Source organism: Berghia stephanieae, chromosome 5 (assembly GCF_034508935.2).
Source record: "Berghia stephanieae isolate SIO BIC M18660-M18661 chromosome 5, UCSD_Bste_1.3, whole genome shotgun sequence".
NCBI lineage: Eukaryota > Metazoa > Mollusca > Gastropoda > Nudibranchia > Aeolidiidae > Berghia > Berghia stephanieae.
Window position 1 is genome coordinate 48,675,964 of NC_088364.1, and position 19,653 is coordinate 48,695,616.

General features: G+C 33.0%; 1 protein-coding gene across 1 annotated transcript in view; it reads right to left on the bottom strand.

Annotated features, from left to right (window-relative positions):
* Window positions 1–39: 39 nt before the first annotated feature.
* LOC144973084 (transmembrane 9 superfamily member 3-like) overlaps window positions 40–19,653 on the bottom strand; it is a 19,928-nt gene continuing 314 nt past the window's right edge. Inside the window, exons 2-14 of the mRNA XM_078915097.1 lie at window positions 18,193–18,388; window positions 17,716–17,838; window positions 16,249–16,409; window positions 14,606–14,683; window positions 13,588–13,719; window positions 13,008–13,174; window positions 11,285–11,379; window positions 9,851–9,981; window positions 9,334–9,473; window positions 8,444–8,659; window positions 8,049–8,132; window positions 6,437–6,513; window positions 40–5,716 (exon numbers count right to left, since the gene is read on the bottom strand). Coding sequence (XP_078771223.1) covers window positions 5,649–5,716; window positions 6,437–6,513; window positions 8,049–8,132; window positions 8,444–8,659; window positions 9,334–9,473; window positions 9,851–9,981; window positions 11,285–11,379; window positions 13,008–13,174; window positions 13,588–13,719; window positions 14,606–14,683; window positions 16,249–16,409; window positions 17,716–17,838; window positions 18,193–18,388 — 1,668 coding nt within the window. The 3' untranslated portion in view covers window positions 40–5,648. The remainder of the gene's footprint in view (window positions 5,717–6,436; window positions 6,514–8,048; window positions 8,133–8,443; window positions 8,660–9,333; window positions 9,474–9,850; window positions 9,982–11,284; window positions 11,380–13,007; window positions 13,175–13,587; window positions 13,720–14,605; window positions 14,684–16,248; window positions 16,410–17,715; window positions 17,839–18,192; window positions 18,389–19,653) is intronic.

Here is a 19,653-nt window from a genome sequence, read left to right on the forward strand (position 1 = left end):
TTGGGTCTGCAAAGGCGAGAGAGCAAATAAAACAAAACGTTTGTACAATTTCAACAATAATTTATTATTGATAAGTTTTACCACAGTGTCTAATAATTTTGAGATATGAAATGAAATAATAATTATCTGGAAAGACAAATGTCGATAACCTACAAAATGGATTCTGACTTAAAAATAAGATTCTTAAACATAGAAGAAAATATTATACCACCACTCCATAGAGCCCAAAAGCAAAAAAGTGCTCTTATGTTTTCCTGACAAAGAAACAAAATATGACATGATCAGAACAAATTTTACACTGAGATATTCCAGTCAATACTGGTTAAAAAAGGTTGGCATCATAATTGAAAAATCCCAGAAATATTTACAATCTTTATGTTTATAATTGTCATCATCATCATTATTGTAATTTAACATAAAATCATATATTGCATCCATTCATCCATCATTCAAACTTCCATCAAATAGGATAATTTAGCCACAAACAGAAACTTTGCCTCTTTGGATAACGAGCATTTTCAGCCTTGTTATGGTTTTCTCCTTGATTTCTTCCATCGAATGAAATAATTGCCACAACACTAAAATAAATACTCTAATTGGACCATAGTCAGAGGCAAGGCTTCTCTTTGAGATAAAATTACCCCAATAGACGGTATTGGGTATGGTAGGGCCAGTCATCCAAACGTTGAGCCTTTTAACAAGTACATATGCAGATGTTTTGTTTCAAGGGGTATTAGGACACTTGCGAGACACTTTCAAAACAAGTAAAAGATAAGGACCTGCACTAAAGACAGATGCATGAAAGATGATTTAAAGAAAAAAACAGTATTTAAAAAAATCTGTTCCCCTCCCAGTCAGGGGAAAACCTTCAGATACAACAGGATAGAAGAGAAAACAAGAGAGCTCCCATTTTGAACCCAAATGGTCCAGAGTTTATGTTTTATGGGTTTTACGGCGCTTGCAACACATTTAGGTTATATCAGCGCCAGTAAAAAGGAAGAAAATGGGATAGTAAAAAGTTCTAGACTTACAATTAAAGCACCCAAGAGAAAGTAAGACAAAGGGGAACTGGGAACAAATAGGGATCAGATGTAGATTCCAAGAGCACACTATCAAAGTACTCAGTTTGAGACCACCTATAAGTCTCATCCGGACACAAGCACACAATCCAACAAAGAGGAATACACTCAGATGCTTACATTAAACATTAAAAATAACATATATAATAATACATAACAGAGAGATGATTTACAAGGAAAAAAAATATCATCTCTCAAAACAATAACTATGCATTTGACTGTTTCCCTCCCAGCTAGGACTCTGACGAGTGCCAGGAAAAAACCAAGTAATCTCATTCCAAGACAAAGACAGAAAGCATGTTGGATAACAGATATAAGGCGATAGAAGACACAGTATGTACCTCCCTGCCCGCTATGGGAGGTCAGGATCCCCACCCAGTGGTCCAGAGTTGAAGTTCTAACACCCCGATGGAATCTCAACTCTGCCCACCATACCATACCAAATCAATTGCAACGGCATGGCACACAACACAATCATGACAATCGACAACAAAAACTAACAACAAAATACACCAGACTCGCTCTTTCAAATGTACCAAAAATATGCTCCACACACAAGATATTCTAGGATTAATTTGGTTTATACAATATAAATATCATCAACACTGAAAAAATAAATTTAACAGGTGAAACAAGTAATTACAGCAGTTAACAGAGGATATGTACATCCCATTCCAAGCTTAGAAAATCGATCACTCACTTCCTTGACAGGACTGTTAAAACTGGGCAGTACATCTTCCTTTTTTTTTCTTTTAATTAAAACAAAAAAAGAAACGAAAAGAAAAATTAAAACAAAGTCAGATCTGTTTATATCAACAAACAAATGCATACAACATTCACCTAATTTGCTTCGGCATTAAAATGCACAGAAGAAAAACAAATGTGTGAATAAATTCTGTACATATCAATGCCTTTCAAACTTATTCAGACTGACTTGATCTAGGGTAGCAATAAAAATCAGTGCAAAATTGAGAGTCGATGCCTGGATCAATTCTTTAGTTTTTTTGTTTTTTAAGGGTTTTACGGCGCTTGCAACACATTTAGGTTATATCAGCGCCAGTAAAAAGGAAGAAAATGGGATAGTAAAAAGTTCTAGAATTACAATTGAAGCATCCAAGAGAAAGTAAGACATAGGGGAACTGGCAATAAATAGGGATCAGATGTAGATTCAAAGAGCATACCACCAATGTACTTAGTTTGAGATCACCTATAAGTCTCATCCGGACACAAGAACAAAATCCAACAAAGAGGAACACACTCAAATGCTTACATTATACATTAAAAAATAACAAATATACTAATACATAACAGAGAGATGATTTACAAGGAGAAAAAATATCATCTCCCAAAACAATAACTATGCATTTGACTGTTTCCCTCCCAGCCAGGACTCCGACCAGGGCCAGGAAAAAAACTAAGTAATTCATTCCAAGACAAAGACAGAAAGCATGTTGGAAAACAGATATAAGGGGATAGAAGACACAGTGTGTACCTCCCTGCCCGCTATGGGAGGATCAATTCTTTATTAATAAAATCTCAAATTAATAGAGACTGTACATCAGATAAAGGTGACAGACTTGTCCTTTTTGAAATACAATGCACTGCACAAACAGTGGAGTCTGAGCTCCAGTTGGTCCATGGCTACAATTACAAGGCTTATATACTATCCACACCATTTTCACAATCAGGTTTTCTTTCTTCTTTGGAACATATAATTATAAAAACAATTACATAGGGCAATAGGCATATTTGTTAAATAAACATAACTTTGCAGGGTGTGAAAAGTGAAAACAATTGACAATGTAAGGATGAAAGATGTCATAACATTCTATTATCTAGATTGTAAGCATTATCTAGTTTCATATCACAACTTTCTTACTTAAACCACATCCGGTTAGATACCGCTCTTGCCATATCAAAAAAAAAAAAAAATATTTAAAATAAAATAGAATTCAGAAGAACCCTAATCTCCAAACACAAATTAAGATAACACCAAGGCCATATTTTAAACAGAAACAATGAAAAATAGAATTAAGTCAATGGCACCTGAAAGAGAGAAAAAAATGAAAGGGAAATAATTTTAAGAGCATCACTTCTCATTCAAAACATCAATGAGAATATCTGACTGTGCCTTATTTTGAAGAAGAAGCAAAAATCCTGTCACTACCCTCTCAAAAAATCTTTTTTCTAAATTGATTGATTATTGAACAGATGAAAGCCACTATTCCAGACCAAACACATTTGAATTCATAAAATGTTTGCGTATATTTAAGTGATTCAGACACATATATTATCACAACGATATGTTTAGTCAACATATATAGATATTAGTCAACAAGTATCTGTATCTTTTAACCATCTACAGACCTGCCAACTTTTCAAAAAGAGGGAAAATCTTCCAAGGTCAAAGAGTAACATAAATATAAGAGACAAACCGCAATGCACAAATCTCAACATAAAATTTCAACAACAAAAAAAGTTCAAAAAAGAAAAGCATTGAGGCCCACAATGTCAAAAAAAAAAAATAAATAAACTAATACAGGACAATGACAATACAAATTTAGTTAGATACCAGAAAATGTGAACAACACAGTAAGCAAATTAGGCGAGAAGCGGAATCAAACTAAAACCAATGCCGGAATACTGTGCTTCACAATATAGGTTAAAAAATAGATATCCAATTCCATGATGGAAAATCCAGGAAAATTTGATTAAAAACTGCAAGGCGGGGATGGGAGTGTGAAACCGCGAATTTCCCTGGGCAATCTGGGAAGGTTGGCAGGTCTGCATATAAGTCCTTTGAAAAAAACATTGATGAAGAAGGAACGCCATGTTCATCTTTTCAAATCAATACCTGATGCAAAGAGAAATACTTCAAATCCTGTCATTAAGGCTTTGTATACATTGTCATAACTAGCATGAACAATTTAGGAATGGATATTGACAGCATATTTAGCCTGAACTAAAACTCATGAATCCATTTCAAATGCCATATTTACCAATTTCTATCTTTAATCATTTATAATAGTGCATATAGTCACATCTCTGTTTTCCAGGCAATTTGTCACAGAATTTTCAAGGTTGTGGAATCCAATAAATGTCAGCAATAAGATCAAATCGCAACCAACATGAGTTATATATATAAATAAGTAAAAGGCCAAAAAAAGATATGTAGTTATGCAAGCCTAGTGCCCTTTGCCTAGTAAAGGGGCACTGCAAAAGTATTCATCACCGAAGCTTTCTCTTCATTTTAAGTTTGTCCCTTACATTCTTTCTTACTTTTACTAATCCCAGGTTAAAGAAATGATATCTATGTTCATTGTTTTGTCATAGTAGTTGCCGTTCTTCCACTGCTACACTCGTGTATCAATAGAGATTAAAGATCATTTGTACTAAGCACAAAGAAGAGAAAGGTCAAAGATCACCACGGGGACAAATAATTACATGTATCATTCAGTAATACAAAGCTTCAAATACGCACAGGTGACAATAATGTCAACAAATTTGATCACAATATCATTGCCAACAACAGGCACATACATATAAAGACACAATGAGGAATGGATTTAATGAGATGGTGTGAGGGCAAAATTAAACATGGTGTAAGGAACTGATAGAACAGCCATCATACTCAACACTTTCACACAGATACGGACCACATGTCCACAGGATAAATATTGCCGACGTAATCGAAATCTTAGCTTGCTATTCAAATCAAACTTAAATACAGGCAAGCTGAGAAGACACCTTTCAAAGAAAAATATTGACTTTAAAAACTGAATCACCCATGAGGACTTTTGTGATACCACTGTAGTTATCAGTAAGTAAGTAAAGTTACCACTTTACCACTGTAAAGAAAGACTACACATTATCACTAAACTAAAACTAATGAAAAGGCAGATTATTATTTATCCATTATTTAAAATAAATTTGTTCAAATAAATAAATAAATAATTTTTAAAAAATAAACCTTAATTTTTAATTTTTTTTTTTTTTAAAAAGGCAACATATACTACAAAAACAAGATGTAGTGATTACTAGAACAAGTGGGATGGGCATAACACGAGCTCAAGTGATCCAATTTTTTAGCGCTATATTCATCGTAATCAATATGAAGACTTTTACCAATAGTATTAGAACAAAACATTAAACTTTTAAAATAGCTTTCGCATGATTACTATGGGTAAAATTCGCTTTTTAATAAGCATTACCAACTTAACTCTTGAGAGAACTTAAGTGAAACATGACATGAGAAGTGATTTGCCATATAATCCCCGAAAGCGACCAATCTATTATGTATCAGCCTAAAATCGATGAAAATCAAACTTTACTTTGCATTTCATCACTTACTAACATGGAATTTAAATCACATCACAAACATAATAATTATGCCCCTGATCCAAGGTGTTCAAATAAGCAGTCAACACTGATTATGAATCACAACTACAACTATGACTGCAATTTTATTTAATGACTGTTCAGTAATCAAGATAAGATAAGTGTTGAAAGCTCTGCTACGTCTTTCAAAGAACACATTCAATAAATTGTCTTTATCACATGATGCTAGGCTTAATCAATCTTGACAGTTGAATATATCTTCCGCACAAACACACTTGTTCCAATGTAACCAAATGTACCTGAAAAGCAAGAAGAAGAAGCAATCAATTAGTTTGTTTGATTTCCATGTCAACAACACTAATATAATTCCAATGGTAAGTTGAAAACAGGAGAGAAAAAAAAAGGGAAATTATTTATTTCATATTACTTTCCTCTGACTCTTTGCTTATTATTCAAACATTTATGATTTTTAGATGATGAAGAACGTAAATAATTTCTCTTTTTTTTTTTTTTTTTGGACTTATATTATTGAATTATTAAATTGTTGGTAAATAAAAAGAGCATTAATGGCTAAAAACAAAGTTTTTCAATCATTAACCTTACCAAATCTCCAAGAATATGGTTCATTTTTCTGACACATTTCAACATTACATATTAAAGTATCTTTTTCATATTGATCTTTGGTATGACCGAGATCTTGCTCAATTTTACACCTTGGACCATAAAATGAAACCCTCTTGGAATATCTTGATCTTGCTCAATTTTACACCTTGGACCATAAAATGAAACCCTCTTGGAATATCTTGATCTTGCTCAATTTTACACCTTGGACCATAAAATGAAACCCTCTTGGAATATCTTGATCTTGCTCAATTTTACACCTTGGACCATAAAATGTAACCCATCTCTTAATATGAGGGTATCTCAACGGTCGTCAATCAAGGCTTGGAGGAAAAGAGTCTCATAGTTAAGGAAAAATGCTTTTCCTCTCTGTGTACATTTTTTCATTTAGTACTTACCACACATGACCCCTAATGCTAAGCTAAAAAGCGCCATGTAGCCAAAGTAGAAACTGGTCTGAAACAGCCCATACATTCTGAAAAAAAAAAAAAAAAAATTAAATTATTCAATGATCATACAGTTGAAAATGAAAAAAAAAACATTGGCAGATTTTCCTCAGCATTACTTTGGAAAAGGTACTGGGAAAAGAAGCTGTGACTAAAGGTCATTTTCGCATCATTTGACACAGAAGAAAAAAAAAAAGTCATAAATAAAGATATTTTGAAATGGTGTGGATAAATTTAGTTTTTATCAATTTCTTGATTATGAATTATGAAAAACAATTCAAAAACGGAGTCTAGCATCAAAACAATAGCCGAAATAGCTTCTCAAAGGATTGAAAACTATGAAAAAGTTAATACTTTGTCCCGCCTTTTCCAAACACTGTTTTTGGTTATTTTTCATTTTTCATCCAAGAGAAACTGTTGGAGACTAAATAATTTCTCAGCTTTTCAAAGTAAACTTAAAATCAATGTTGCTGCTGTCAAATGTTATGAAAAAGACCTTTTGGCACAGATTCATATTTATTCTATTGTTGATTAATGTTTTCTTGACTATTAGAAGTTTAATGACCATGACATAGAAGATTATACATCTTATGTTTACCTGCACAAACGATTTCCTAAAAAAAATTGCAGAAGAATCCAGAAGCAATCGATGTTTGTTTTTGATCTTAAGGGTTTAATAGCGCGTGCGATACGGGTCATTTCAATGCCAGTAAAAAGGAAGAAAATGGAGGTAGTCAAAAAAGTTATAGATTTACAATTGAAAGCACATAAGGAAAGTAAGACAAAGGGGAAAGATTCAAATTAGGAATAGATGTTGATTCCAAGAGCCTACTATCAATGTGCATAGTCTCCATTAAGAGGATTAGACTCAAATGTCAAACCATTATATATTTTAAAACAAAACAATGTAATAGTACAAAACAGAGAGGTGATTTACAAGGAAATAAACATCATGTCCCAAAACTATAACTATCCATTTGACTGTTTCCCTCCCAGTCAAGGACTCCAGTCAGGGCTAAGACAAAACCAAGTAATCCCATTCCAAACCAAAGACAGAAAGCAACTCAAAAAATAGATACAGGGGATAGAAAACACAGCGTGACCTCCTGCCAACCATACCATGGGAAGTCAAAAGACTCCACTCCAGCAATCTTTGTGTCTAGTCAGTTCTAGACCACCTAAATGTCCCATCTATCTTTCTAAATTGAAATTCCGCTTATAACTAGACATTTTTTAACAGAGAGGTGAATGACAAAAGTTTCTGCTGACATAAATGAGAAAAATGAGAGAATTTAAACCAAAAATCAGCTTTCTGTGTCAGTCAAATAATTGATAAACAATTCCATCAAAGACAAATTGAGACCACCCTCAAGAATTTCAAATACAATTTAAACAATTAAAAATAAAAAAATTAAAGTGGTGTATTGTTAAAAATAAATAAAATGACTGTACAAGAGGTAGTAAAATTTAAAACATATTTTTTAAAAACACATGGCACAAATATCAAGACAGATAATATAATATTCTAAAAAAATAAGACACTTTGAGTTTTGCTTCCACTTACTTCGTTTTGAAGAAAAAGTAGTAAAATGAATATATATACACATAGCCTGCTGTTGAGGCCGCCGCCATGAAACTTGTCCATTGCCTAGAGAGAGAAGAAACAAGGAGGCTATTATTGGTTCATTAGCTTAAGATTTAAATACAAGTTTTTTAAGTATCCAAAACACTTTGCTTTAATCAAAAATAATATGCCCTGAAACAAAATATACATTTTAATTATGACTGAGGCATATGTGAAAGTTTATTCCTAAAAAAAGTGGGATATATAACAAATGACATCAGGAAAAGAAAATTTCTAAGAACAGTTCAAGACAAATATGATATATAAAAATGATTCCATCTTTCAAAAAACCATATAAGTTTTGTTTGTTCAATTCTTATCCAAATGAAACTTACCATCTGTAGTCTTCCGCATTGAGAAGGAAGTAAGTACAAACAATGGTGACGCATACAGTGACGATGGCCAATATGACGAACACCAAAAGCATAAATCCATAAACATAGTAAATCTTGTAAGCCCAGAATGAGGTGAAGATGAAGTACATTTCAATAAAGATTGAGCCAAATGGTAGAACACCTCCAAGCACTGTGATCACTGCTGGCTCCATAAACCTGAGAAAAATAAACCCAGTTATTCATATTCATTGTTTTTCTCCTTTTGGTTATTATTTACATAATATGCTTTTATTTCTTTAACCATGGATTCTAAACACTATCTGCTAAATTGTTGAATGCGCAATGTTATATATAACAATGTAGTGGTCAGGATATGCCCTGATTCCCTTATACTTTCTTTAATTATAATTAACTTCGTTACCCAGTAAATCATAAAGCCCACAGCATATCATAGAACAAAAACATTATTATTAAAATTATCATTTACACCTCTTTGAATTCGATTTAAGTCTGATGCTCAATGTTTACAGATCTCTGTATCATCCTAAGATTTAAGATCTTCATTCTTTACTCACAACAGTAAAATGCACACTAGAAAATTTGCTGCTGTCTATGCTACTAATGTTCAGAATAGCACTCTATGAATGGCAGTCAATATTTTTTTTTAATAGGTTTTATTATAACTTAAAACCAAACATGCTATTTCCACTTTTTTAAACATGAAACTAACAGGAACAATTGCATGTATCTCCATAAATAGGATACTTGTCTTTCACAATAGTGTCTGTCAGACTTTACTTATACTCAGTAAACCAAAGATTACAGAGAGATAATGAAAACGACCCTTCAATAAGTAAAACACACATTTGCAGTATATGTCCCCACCCTACCATTTCTTTTCAGGAATAGGCCTTGGCACAGCATTAATTCTACATGGATAGTTGGGCTGCCCTGCCAGATTGCGTCCAAGCACCGTCCCCACTAGAGTCAGTGGGAGAATCACAAAGATGCAGATACATGTTACAGCCACCTGGTTGATCATAAACAATATAAATCACATTATTAAAATGTTGAGACATTTGGAAAAAGCGTGTTGCTTTGTCTAATATTCTAAGTGAATATAAGTTGACATCAAACAGAGCATATTAAAAATCGTTCTTAATTCTTTTGACTGTTCATATTTTCAAACATCTTCCTTTGCAATTGAATTAGAAATGTAATGTGACATATGATTCTTGAGGAGTATTTTCCACATCATTTGCGGAAAGGTGATACTCCAATTTAAATGGCTATGACTGTAATAGGAAAATAAAAGTGGATTGTGCAAATCAATTGAGCACAAAACAATTTGCATTATCATTTCAGAATTAGTATACATGATCAATTTTTTGTTGAAAAACAACATACCATGGTAGCAAATGGAATGGCCCTTGAGGCATGGTAGTAGATGGCAATAAAGTTAATGAAGAAGGCTGTACCACACACCGAAAGAGGCATGATGAAGGCACTCACCACCATCTGCTTTATCCACAGCTTTCCTGGAAAAAATTACAAAATTACAAAACATTTGTTTCTTTGCAACAAATACTCTAAGCAACAATCACAAATAAAAAATTATCAAATCTCCCTTATTTAGCCCCTCTGACTGGTATGGTCTTCCATTTAAATTATCTTTAAAAACTAGAGCTTTTATATAGCGCAATATCCACAAAACATGCTCAAAGCGCTTTACAAAGAACCCCTAACCAACGGCAATATGTAACATGTAGAATGAGACATGATGACTGTTAGATGATATTACAATTTTTCAACAGAGAAAATGCTGTTAAAGGCAGGTACTCATGTTACACCTGAGTACGGTGAGAGAATGTGACTAAAGAGCCTTTTCCAAGGACTCAACTATGCACCAAGCGAGGCTCAAACCCAGGACCTTCTGATCCGAAAGTGAGTGTCATACCACTAGACCAAATAGCCGCACTGATGAGAGTAAGGCCCTGAGTGAACTCATAAAAACAAAGGATCTGATTAATATTGAAGCAATATGAGTTTTGAGTTCAATGATGTTAAGACCCAAGTTAAATTGAGTCACAACCCAAAGCCTATTTCAAATGGCATCATTCAATATCTTAATTCTTAAAAAATCTGGAAACAGATTTCAAAAACATGCTTTCGATTATGAACATTTCTTTTAATAAGATCAACCGAACAAATATTCCAAAATTCTATTTTGGCATTGAAGACCCTCCAATAATAATGCAACTGGTTTCAGGACAGTTTATTAACATTTGTGAGAAAGACCAGAAACTTCATGAAAAACTTTCTTTCTTTTCATTTCTTGGACAACTTTATAAAAATCGCTAAGGTCATAACACATTATTTGCATAGTCCACAAAGTTAATATTTATCAAAGATGATTGATTATAACATGAAAGCTTGTGTTAACGTAAACTATTATCAAATTGTGTGAGCATTATTGGATCTGCTACATTTAATAACAATGTTATCCCCAAAAATCTAGACCAACATAAGATTGAAGTTTCCAAGCCATTTTTAAAAACACTACCATAACACTAAAAATGTGGAACAATGTATGCAATTTAATTTGGCAACAAATTGATTTAAAAAAAAAAAAAAACAACAATGAAACAAATTAATTTTTAAAAATAATCCTCTATTTCTCCATGAAAAAATCTAAACATGGCGGGAAAGATCCGAATTTGTCCCTAAAAAATCGGTGTATCAATTTTATTAATTGAAAAGACAGGTGTGAGATCACTTAGCTAAAAGGTGATAGAATGTATTAACACTATCTTAATCTAGAGAAAAAAAAAAAACCATTACCTCCCATGCGAGCATACAAGCTACCCCCAAAGTAGCCATTGACAGGAGATGTGGCCGCATACACAAAGATGGCTGAACTCAATAATGACCCACGCCTGTAATCAAAATTTATAAAAATTAGTTTTGTGAACCATACATTTTATCTCAGAGATGCAAAAATGTTATTTTTTAATAGTTAATTGTCATCTCCTAGGTTAGCTGCCAGTCATTTGATGTAAAACAAAAAAAAAAAGAAAAGAAAAGAAATATAAACTAATTATTGGTGAAAAAAACAAACAGAACATTACACTTGTAAACAGATTTGTGTACTATCATGAACTTCAATTCAATTAAAAATATTATTTTTAATTACAGCTTTAACATTTCAGAACTAAAATCAAAGTAAAAGCCAAAAAAAGCAGAAAATAGAATTAAAATGTGTTATCCTTTATGATTCAAAACCAGCTGCAAATCATTAAAAAAATATGAAATGCATCACCAATAAGAGAAAATTAAAACAATTTTTAAAAAGGTTTAAATCATATTCAAATCTGGAACCTCAACAATATCACAATATTTAAAATACGCTTAATTCATGCGTGATTCATAGTGACAGCCCTTCTCTTAGTCTTTTCCATTATTATTAAATAACATCATGACAAAGACATTAGGCCTTTCCTAGGCATTCTAATAACATTTGCAACTCAGATCTCATATTAATCATCACTGAGAGTAAAATGTATTGTCATTAAAGTGGTCTCATTTTTTAAGCAGGGCCTTCTCTAAACTCAAACAGAACATATGTATAGCTGGACAATTCTTTTAAGTCGATTTTGATTTTTTTTTTTTTTTTGTGTGCCATGTCAATGAAACTTTGCCCTGATAGTAGGAATATTTCTTTCATTTGAGTTTCTACAATGTATACACTTGGCTGCAGACTTGAAACCAATAATCTATTAAAAAGTTATTTTAATTATTTTTTGTTCTTTTTAAGGCTTCCTTGTTTTTTTACAATTAAACCACTTATTTGTTTTTTGTTTTTAAGGGTTTTACGGCGCTTGCAACACATTAAGGTCATATCAGCACCAGTAAAAAGGAAGAAAATGGGATAGTGAAAAGTTCTAGAATTACAATTAAAGCACAAAAGAAAAGGGGAATTGGTTCAAATAGGGAACAGATGTAGATTCCAAGAGCACACCGTCAAAGTACTTAGTTTGAGATCACCTAAAAGCCTCATCCACACACAAGCACAGGTCCCAACTAAGAGGAATACACTCAAATGTTTACAAATCATATAATATAATATGTAAACTAAACATAATACAATGCATAACAGAGAGATGATTTACGAGGAAAAAAATATCATCTCCCAAAACAATAACTATGCATTTGACTGTTTACCTCCCAGCTAGTACCAGGACAAAACCAAGTAATCTCATTCCAAGGCAAAGACAGATAGCAAGTTGGAAAACAGATATAAGAGGATAGAAGACACAGTATGTACCTCCCTGCCCACTATGGGAGAAAGCACTTATTTGTGTCCATCTATGCAATGACAGGATACAGTAGTTTTTGGCAAAGGCAAGGGTAAGGAAGCTTGTAATTTCAGTGCTTATAAACCATAGCGTGCATAAAGTTGGACAGTGCTTAAAAATGGAGACCACTTAAAATTATTATCAAAATTATGGCCTGCTTAAGTGCCATTAACAAAATAAATTAAAACAAATGATATATAACTTCTTACTCTGTGTACAATTCCCCTACAATGGCAAAAAGAATGACGCAACCTGCCACTACTGCTATGTGATGACCAGTTCCAACGAGAGCAGAGAACATCAATGAGTTTGAGGCTGGTCTAAATACATCTCCATGGACCTGTTTCCATCCATACTCATCACCAAGATCTTTTTCCTATGATGCATAAAATACATTTAATTATTGATAGATCTAATACACTTGAATTCATTTGTTTAATAGGCGATTCATGGTGACGGCCCTCCTTTTGCCATTTCCATTATCAATTATTATCATTACTAGGACTGCAAGCCTTCTGAGGCATTCTAATAAAATATAAAACTACTCAAATCCCATTCCACCCAAAATACCAATCATTGCTAATTCATTAGTTTCTACATTCCACCTATTTTTCTTTCTTTTTTTTATAAATTTGGAGGTGGGGGACATAAATCTGATTAGCTGATTTATATGGCAAAATAGTATGAAATATATATTTTTAAAAAGTAAAATTGAAAACTTAGAAACTCAAATCTCTAAAATAATCATACTTTAGGCTAAAAAAAAAAAAGAGCAGATGTAAAACTTGCCATATCATCTAGATCCTCCTCTTTACTGTAACGGGCATAATCTTTACGGAGAGTCCTCATCAGAATCATGCTGACCAGACCAACCAAGAAGATGACCATCATAAAGGAGTTGAAAATACTGAACCAGTGGATCTGATGGTAAAAGAAAATGCATAATTAATTTCAAATAAAATAATATTCATCATGTAAAAAATTCAGCTGCATATACAATGTACAGCTTTGTGTTCTATTGGTATTACAAGCAGCTTGTGTCACGGAGGACTTGAGCTATAGTCCTATTATATATGGTGCAACCTGGCAGGTATCAACATTGTTTCAATTAAAATAATAATAATAATAAATGCCTTACAAATGTCAGTCCTGTCCTAAATGTTAAGTGATATTCCATGTAAAACGTGCTAGTGGATTTTTTCATTGTTCTGCCGTGGAGCCACCTGAGTGCTTTTCATAGAAAATAAATGTTTGACACTGCAAAAACAGCGGAAGATTTCAAAGAAAATCCCAAAATCCTGCGAAAGATTATCATCACTGAATTTTTTATCAGAGAAAAGTAGAAACATCTACTTGTAGGCAAAGCAAAAGTCATTTTCATCTTACACAGACCATCTAATCGAAATCTAAAAATCTATGTGGTCTAGTAGTATGACACTCGCCTTCGTATTGGAAGGTCCAGAGTTCGAGTCCCCCTCTTGAGCAATGCATAGTTGAGTCCTTGAAAAACGCTATATACTCAAATTCTCCCACCGTATTCATGTGTAAATTGAGTACCTGGTCATTACCAGCACGGTCTATGTACGGAAAAATTGTAACATCGCCCAACAGACGTCACATCCCATCCTATATGTTATGTGTTGCTGTTGACTAGGGACCCTTTGTAAAGTGTAGTGGATATTGCGCTAAATAAATTCTGAAGTTTAATATATTCTAACCTTATGGCAGAAATTAATAAACAGCAATTAAAAATTAACAAATAAAGACTCAATTTCCTTATCCCTGAATAAATCAAATCACAACTCACTCTGTGTTGGAAGAAGTTTGGATCCAGATACTTGTCGAACCTGTCCTCGAATTTAACTTTAGATGGCCGCCATTTTACCTTTGATGAAAAATATACAAATAAAAGTAGATTTTAAAAAGCATTCAACTGTACTATTCTGGTAAAATTATACATTTATACTACAGAAAAATAATTCCACATTTCTGGTACAACTCTAAAAAACAATAAACCAACTTTAAATATTATAAGAAAAAATGGTTGAAATTTTAGTTTAATTCTTGTTTGTTTGGGGATTTTTTTTTTTTTGGGGGGGGGGGGGGAGATCTAAATCCACTAACGATATCTTTAGGCGATCTCAGTCATGCAAGTGAAGAGGAAGATGAGTTGACAGATAGAAAAGCAATGAAATTGGAAAATAATAGCACTAGATTAACATAGAGTATAGCGACTAAGTATCCACACCTCCTTATTTTAAGAAGACATAGTGAGACTTGACAACCAACAAATGTTAAATATCTCCACTTTTCATATTTAACCCTAAAATAAATTATGAATAGGCCGAACAACCAAAACAGCATATCTTACAACTTTCCAAAAAAATATACAGACGCCAATTTAAAATTTGTCTCACAGGAAATTCAGACACCACTCCGAGGAATTGCAATGCCGAAAGAGAAATTTCCACACACAAGAAAAGGGAATTCGGATGGCATTTGACATTGTGTTTATATATATCCTATAATTCTTAATTGATAGCTGATTATTAGTATTAGAACTATATGATAAGTAAACACAATGCCAAATACCATCCAAAGTTCCTTGATTTCAAATGAAGTAAAGCTCAAAAACCAATGGTGGTGGTTGTAGTAGTGGTGGTAGTGATGATGTGGTGGTGGTGGTTGGAGTAGCAATGGTAATGATGTTGATGTGGTGGTTGTTGTAGTAGTGGTGGTTTTGTTTGTTTGTTTGTTGCTTTCGGTCTCTTCCAACACAATTGAGGTTATATGAGAGACCGCTGAAACAAAAAAACAAGCAATCTAACAAAAAAGGTACAAATGTAAATCAAAATCATAACCTAAAGATATCATAAGCTAAATTATAAATAACCAAGAACAAACAGGCAGAAGATTTACAGAAAAAAAAAATATCCCCTGTCAAAAATACAATCACAAACCAAAGAAGCAGGATAGGCTAGTAAAGAGAAGAAGAAACGACATCACTATCGAATCGTACACCCATGCGAACATCATAGGTATATGATTCAAGGGTGATGCTCCCATCCAACCACCCGCGTAGTAGTGGTGGTGATCATGTTGTGGTTGTAGTAGCAGTAGTGTTGGTGATGATGATGTGGTAGTGGTTGTTGTATTTGTAGTGGTAGTAATGAGGATGAGGTGGTGGTTGCTTTTGTGTGGGTAGTGATGATGTGGAAGAGGAACTACACCTTTGCTTCCCTTTCAGCTAAGGATCAAAACCAGGTCCAGGAATATAGTCAAGAACAAAGACGGAGAGCAAATTGGAAAGAGAAAACTTCTGCCGACCACGGGAGGTCAGAAGACCTTACCCAGTGCTCCCATCTGACATAATTGGCCATCATGGACAAAACAAAAAGATTATGCAGAAGTTTATTAAAGCTGTCGGTTATTAATAATTGAAAAACTCACTTCATAGCTGAAGGGTATTTTTATGCCAGGCTTCAATTTGACTTTGGATTCAGAGGTAAGGTTAACATCTACGATGTAGTGTCCATTATATCCAATATCAAACTTCTTGTGAGTCCAAATGTAGTGACCATCTCCACCATCATCTACTTCACCAACAATGCCTTAAAGAATAGAAAACATTATCTAAAGGGGTAAGAATTTTGGTAAAATATTGATACTTTTAGAATTTTAAGTTTTCATCATAAATATTATCTCTTTAACCTTTCTCCTCATTTTACAATTACTTTTAGATCATAAAACTGTTGTGATATGATGAAAAAAAAAACACATTTATTTCAAAAACAGACAAGGAAGATGAAGAAAGTTATGTTTTAAATTTTTATTTTTTTTATTGTTAATATTTAAACCCCTGAGGATCAGTCATTTTCAAAGATAAAAGCTTCAAACTTTCAGTGATTGTTCTTCAGAACATTTAGATTAATAAAGAAGCCGAATTTACATTACTTCTACCAAAATTTTAATCTGGGGGGGGGAAAATGTGATATTAATAAATGAATAAAAATGATATTTAATACAAAATATTTTTGCTCATGTATATTGTTTCTTCTGTCAACAAAGTAAAAAAATATGGCTCTACATGCTTTAAATTTAAATACTCAAATTATTGTCCCATACAAATTTTGGTGAAAATTAATTGATAAATAAAAAAAAAAAGCCTTAGGGATTTAAAACTACATATAAATCCAAGATGGTACTTGTCGTTTCCACAGATACCAAGATTATTCTTTTTCAATATTGTACTGAATTTTCATTGAACATGCTCTATGGTACAGTCTTATTTAAAAATAAGGGAGTACACGCTTGTTTTATAATACTAAGAAATAAAGCCGGTAGATCCTCTAATCAACATTCCAAATATTTTTTTTTTGTTACTTATAAAAACACTTTATTTGGAGATTTGTAAATGTTTGAACTACACGAAAATGAACCATTACCTCAATCATAGATGGGAATTTAAATTTATGGTCTAGTACTAGTAGGAAAGTCCGGGGATGACATGCATTGAGAAACTGGAAAGACCATCTTGAAAAGATGTGAAAAATAAAATTGGAGCGGACTTTCTATACATTTGTCTACCTTACCAAAAAGTGAAATCTTAACTTTGAATAAAAAACAGAATTTCTAGACAAATGGTCAGAACATTTTCATACAAAAGTTGACCCATTCTTTTGGTTCTTAGAATCTACATTCCCCTATGAAGTGTTGCTGTGGTAAATATATCGATATGTCACAGGTGTGACATCCAAACTACTTTTTTAAATAATGATTGGTCATTAAATGACTAGGAATGACATTCCAAACAATTCCCACGATAAATGCTACCGATCATCAGTCTTCAAAACTTGTTTAGAAATGAATAAGAGAAACAAAAATGATGACAAGCAGTATGAAAAGATGAGCCCTCACCCCAAATTGGTAAATCATCAATGTACATTTGGTACCAGTAATGGTTCTGTACCGCGTACATCAAAGCTTGATATTTCTCCTCGGTCAATTCAATGCTGCAGTACTCAGTGTGGCTGAAATCACCTGGACACAACAAAATATGACAGATCAAATTTATATTTACATTATACAACAGATGCCATAAGATAAGATTTGATAAACTGCTTTTAAAATATATTTTATAAATAGTCATGTGAACATAGTTATGAAATTATATAATGTATTACCAATTATGCAAAATCTTTGAGAATTAAATCAATATTATTGTGCAATGTAAATCTGGTTGAAGTCAATTGTGAATGCAATTTTAGGCAATTAATATAATTTTCTGGTGTAAAAGTGTCTTAGAATTTCATTTTTTAAAATTTCTAAATTCTAACAACCGGAAAATTAATATTTCTTAGGTTCAGAGCTATTCAGTAAGCACTTTATCATTACCTTTGTAGTCAATATCAATGCCGCTGAACTCAAGTTCAACCCCAAGCAGGGCTTCTCCCAAAGTTTCATGGTAATGACCTATACTGGCCTTTTGACCCCGACAAAATGGTAGTGAGAAGTAGCTGTACGTCTCTTGTCTGTTGTGGTAAGGGCCTACTGTGTTCATCCACAACACAACTTCATCTCCCTCTTTGTACTGGAAGAAAAATGACAAGTAAAAATTGTAAATATAAAGGCAATATTAAATGTCTGGGGGAGGGATAAAAGGGATTAATTTGTCCTGAGAGTATGTTTCAAAAACATGTATGACCTTTCTTTTTAAAGCAAACTTCATTTACAATCAAAACATGATATTTAAAAATTTTAAGACATAGTTTAGAATAGAAAGGAAAGGAAGTCTTGACACGAAAGTGACTGTGTTTGAGCTTGTAGACATCAAAGTAACTAACTTACATGGAAAAACTAAGGACAGAACACGATGTAAAAATATATATTATTATATCAGTGCTCTTGACGATTGAAAGTCACAAATTTGGCAGTAAAAATCCTCCTCATCCAACATCCAGCTAAACAATTAATTTAATAAACAATATCTTGTGAAAATTACCATTTACAAAAATTGCATGAATTTTCATTTTCTCTGATTCCAAAGATCATGTTGACGTGTACTTATTTTCAGATCTGACCCAAATTGTTTTGGTCTCATTGTTATTGTTGTAATTGTAATGGAAATCCTCTCAAACTGATGCAAAATATGGTCATTAAAATTAAAACAATCTTAAACCAGGACCATGCCCAATTCCAATATTGCATGGGGACGGTTATCAGTCAGAGTCAGACCTGCTAATATGTGCACCCATACATAAGTTCATAAGATTATTAACAGGTTCAATTGACATATGATAATGATGATATCTTTTTTAAATATGAAAAAAAAAAATATATACATTATATACACTCGTCACAACTTATCTTGTCTTGTTCAATACAATAACAAAAGTGTCTCTGTTTTGACAAGACATTTGGCCTTGGCACATCCCTATACTACTATGACTATATAGTGCAACAACTTTGCTGACTGCCACTGGCTGGTGACATCTGACATCTCATATATCAGTGTACAACTTCGTCGGAAGTCATACATCTTACATTGTAACTGGAACAGTAAGCAAGAACAGTTACTGGACACTTTCCATGACTATGAAATGAGAGAAATATGTAAAAGTATGCTAGCAACATTGATCTGACGTGTCGTGGACAGTACTTGCTGAAAACTCGAGAATGAAGAGAAAGTAGGATTGTCAACGTCAAAGTCAAAAAAGCACCGACAGAACGTCAAAGACTATGGTCAATATTGATACAGATTGCCATAATCTTTCATGGTGGAGTGATTCCCTCAACATGGGCAATCTTGCAGAAGTCTGCCACGAAAGGGTTGATGATTCAATCATCTGCTCCCCG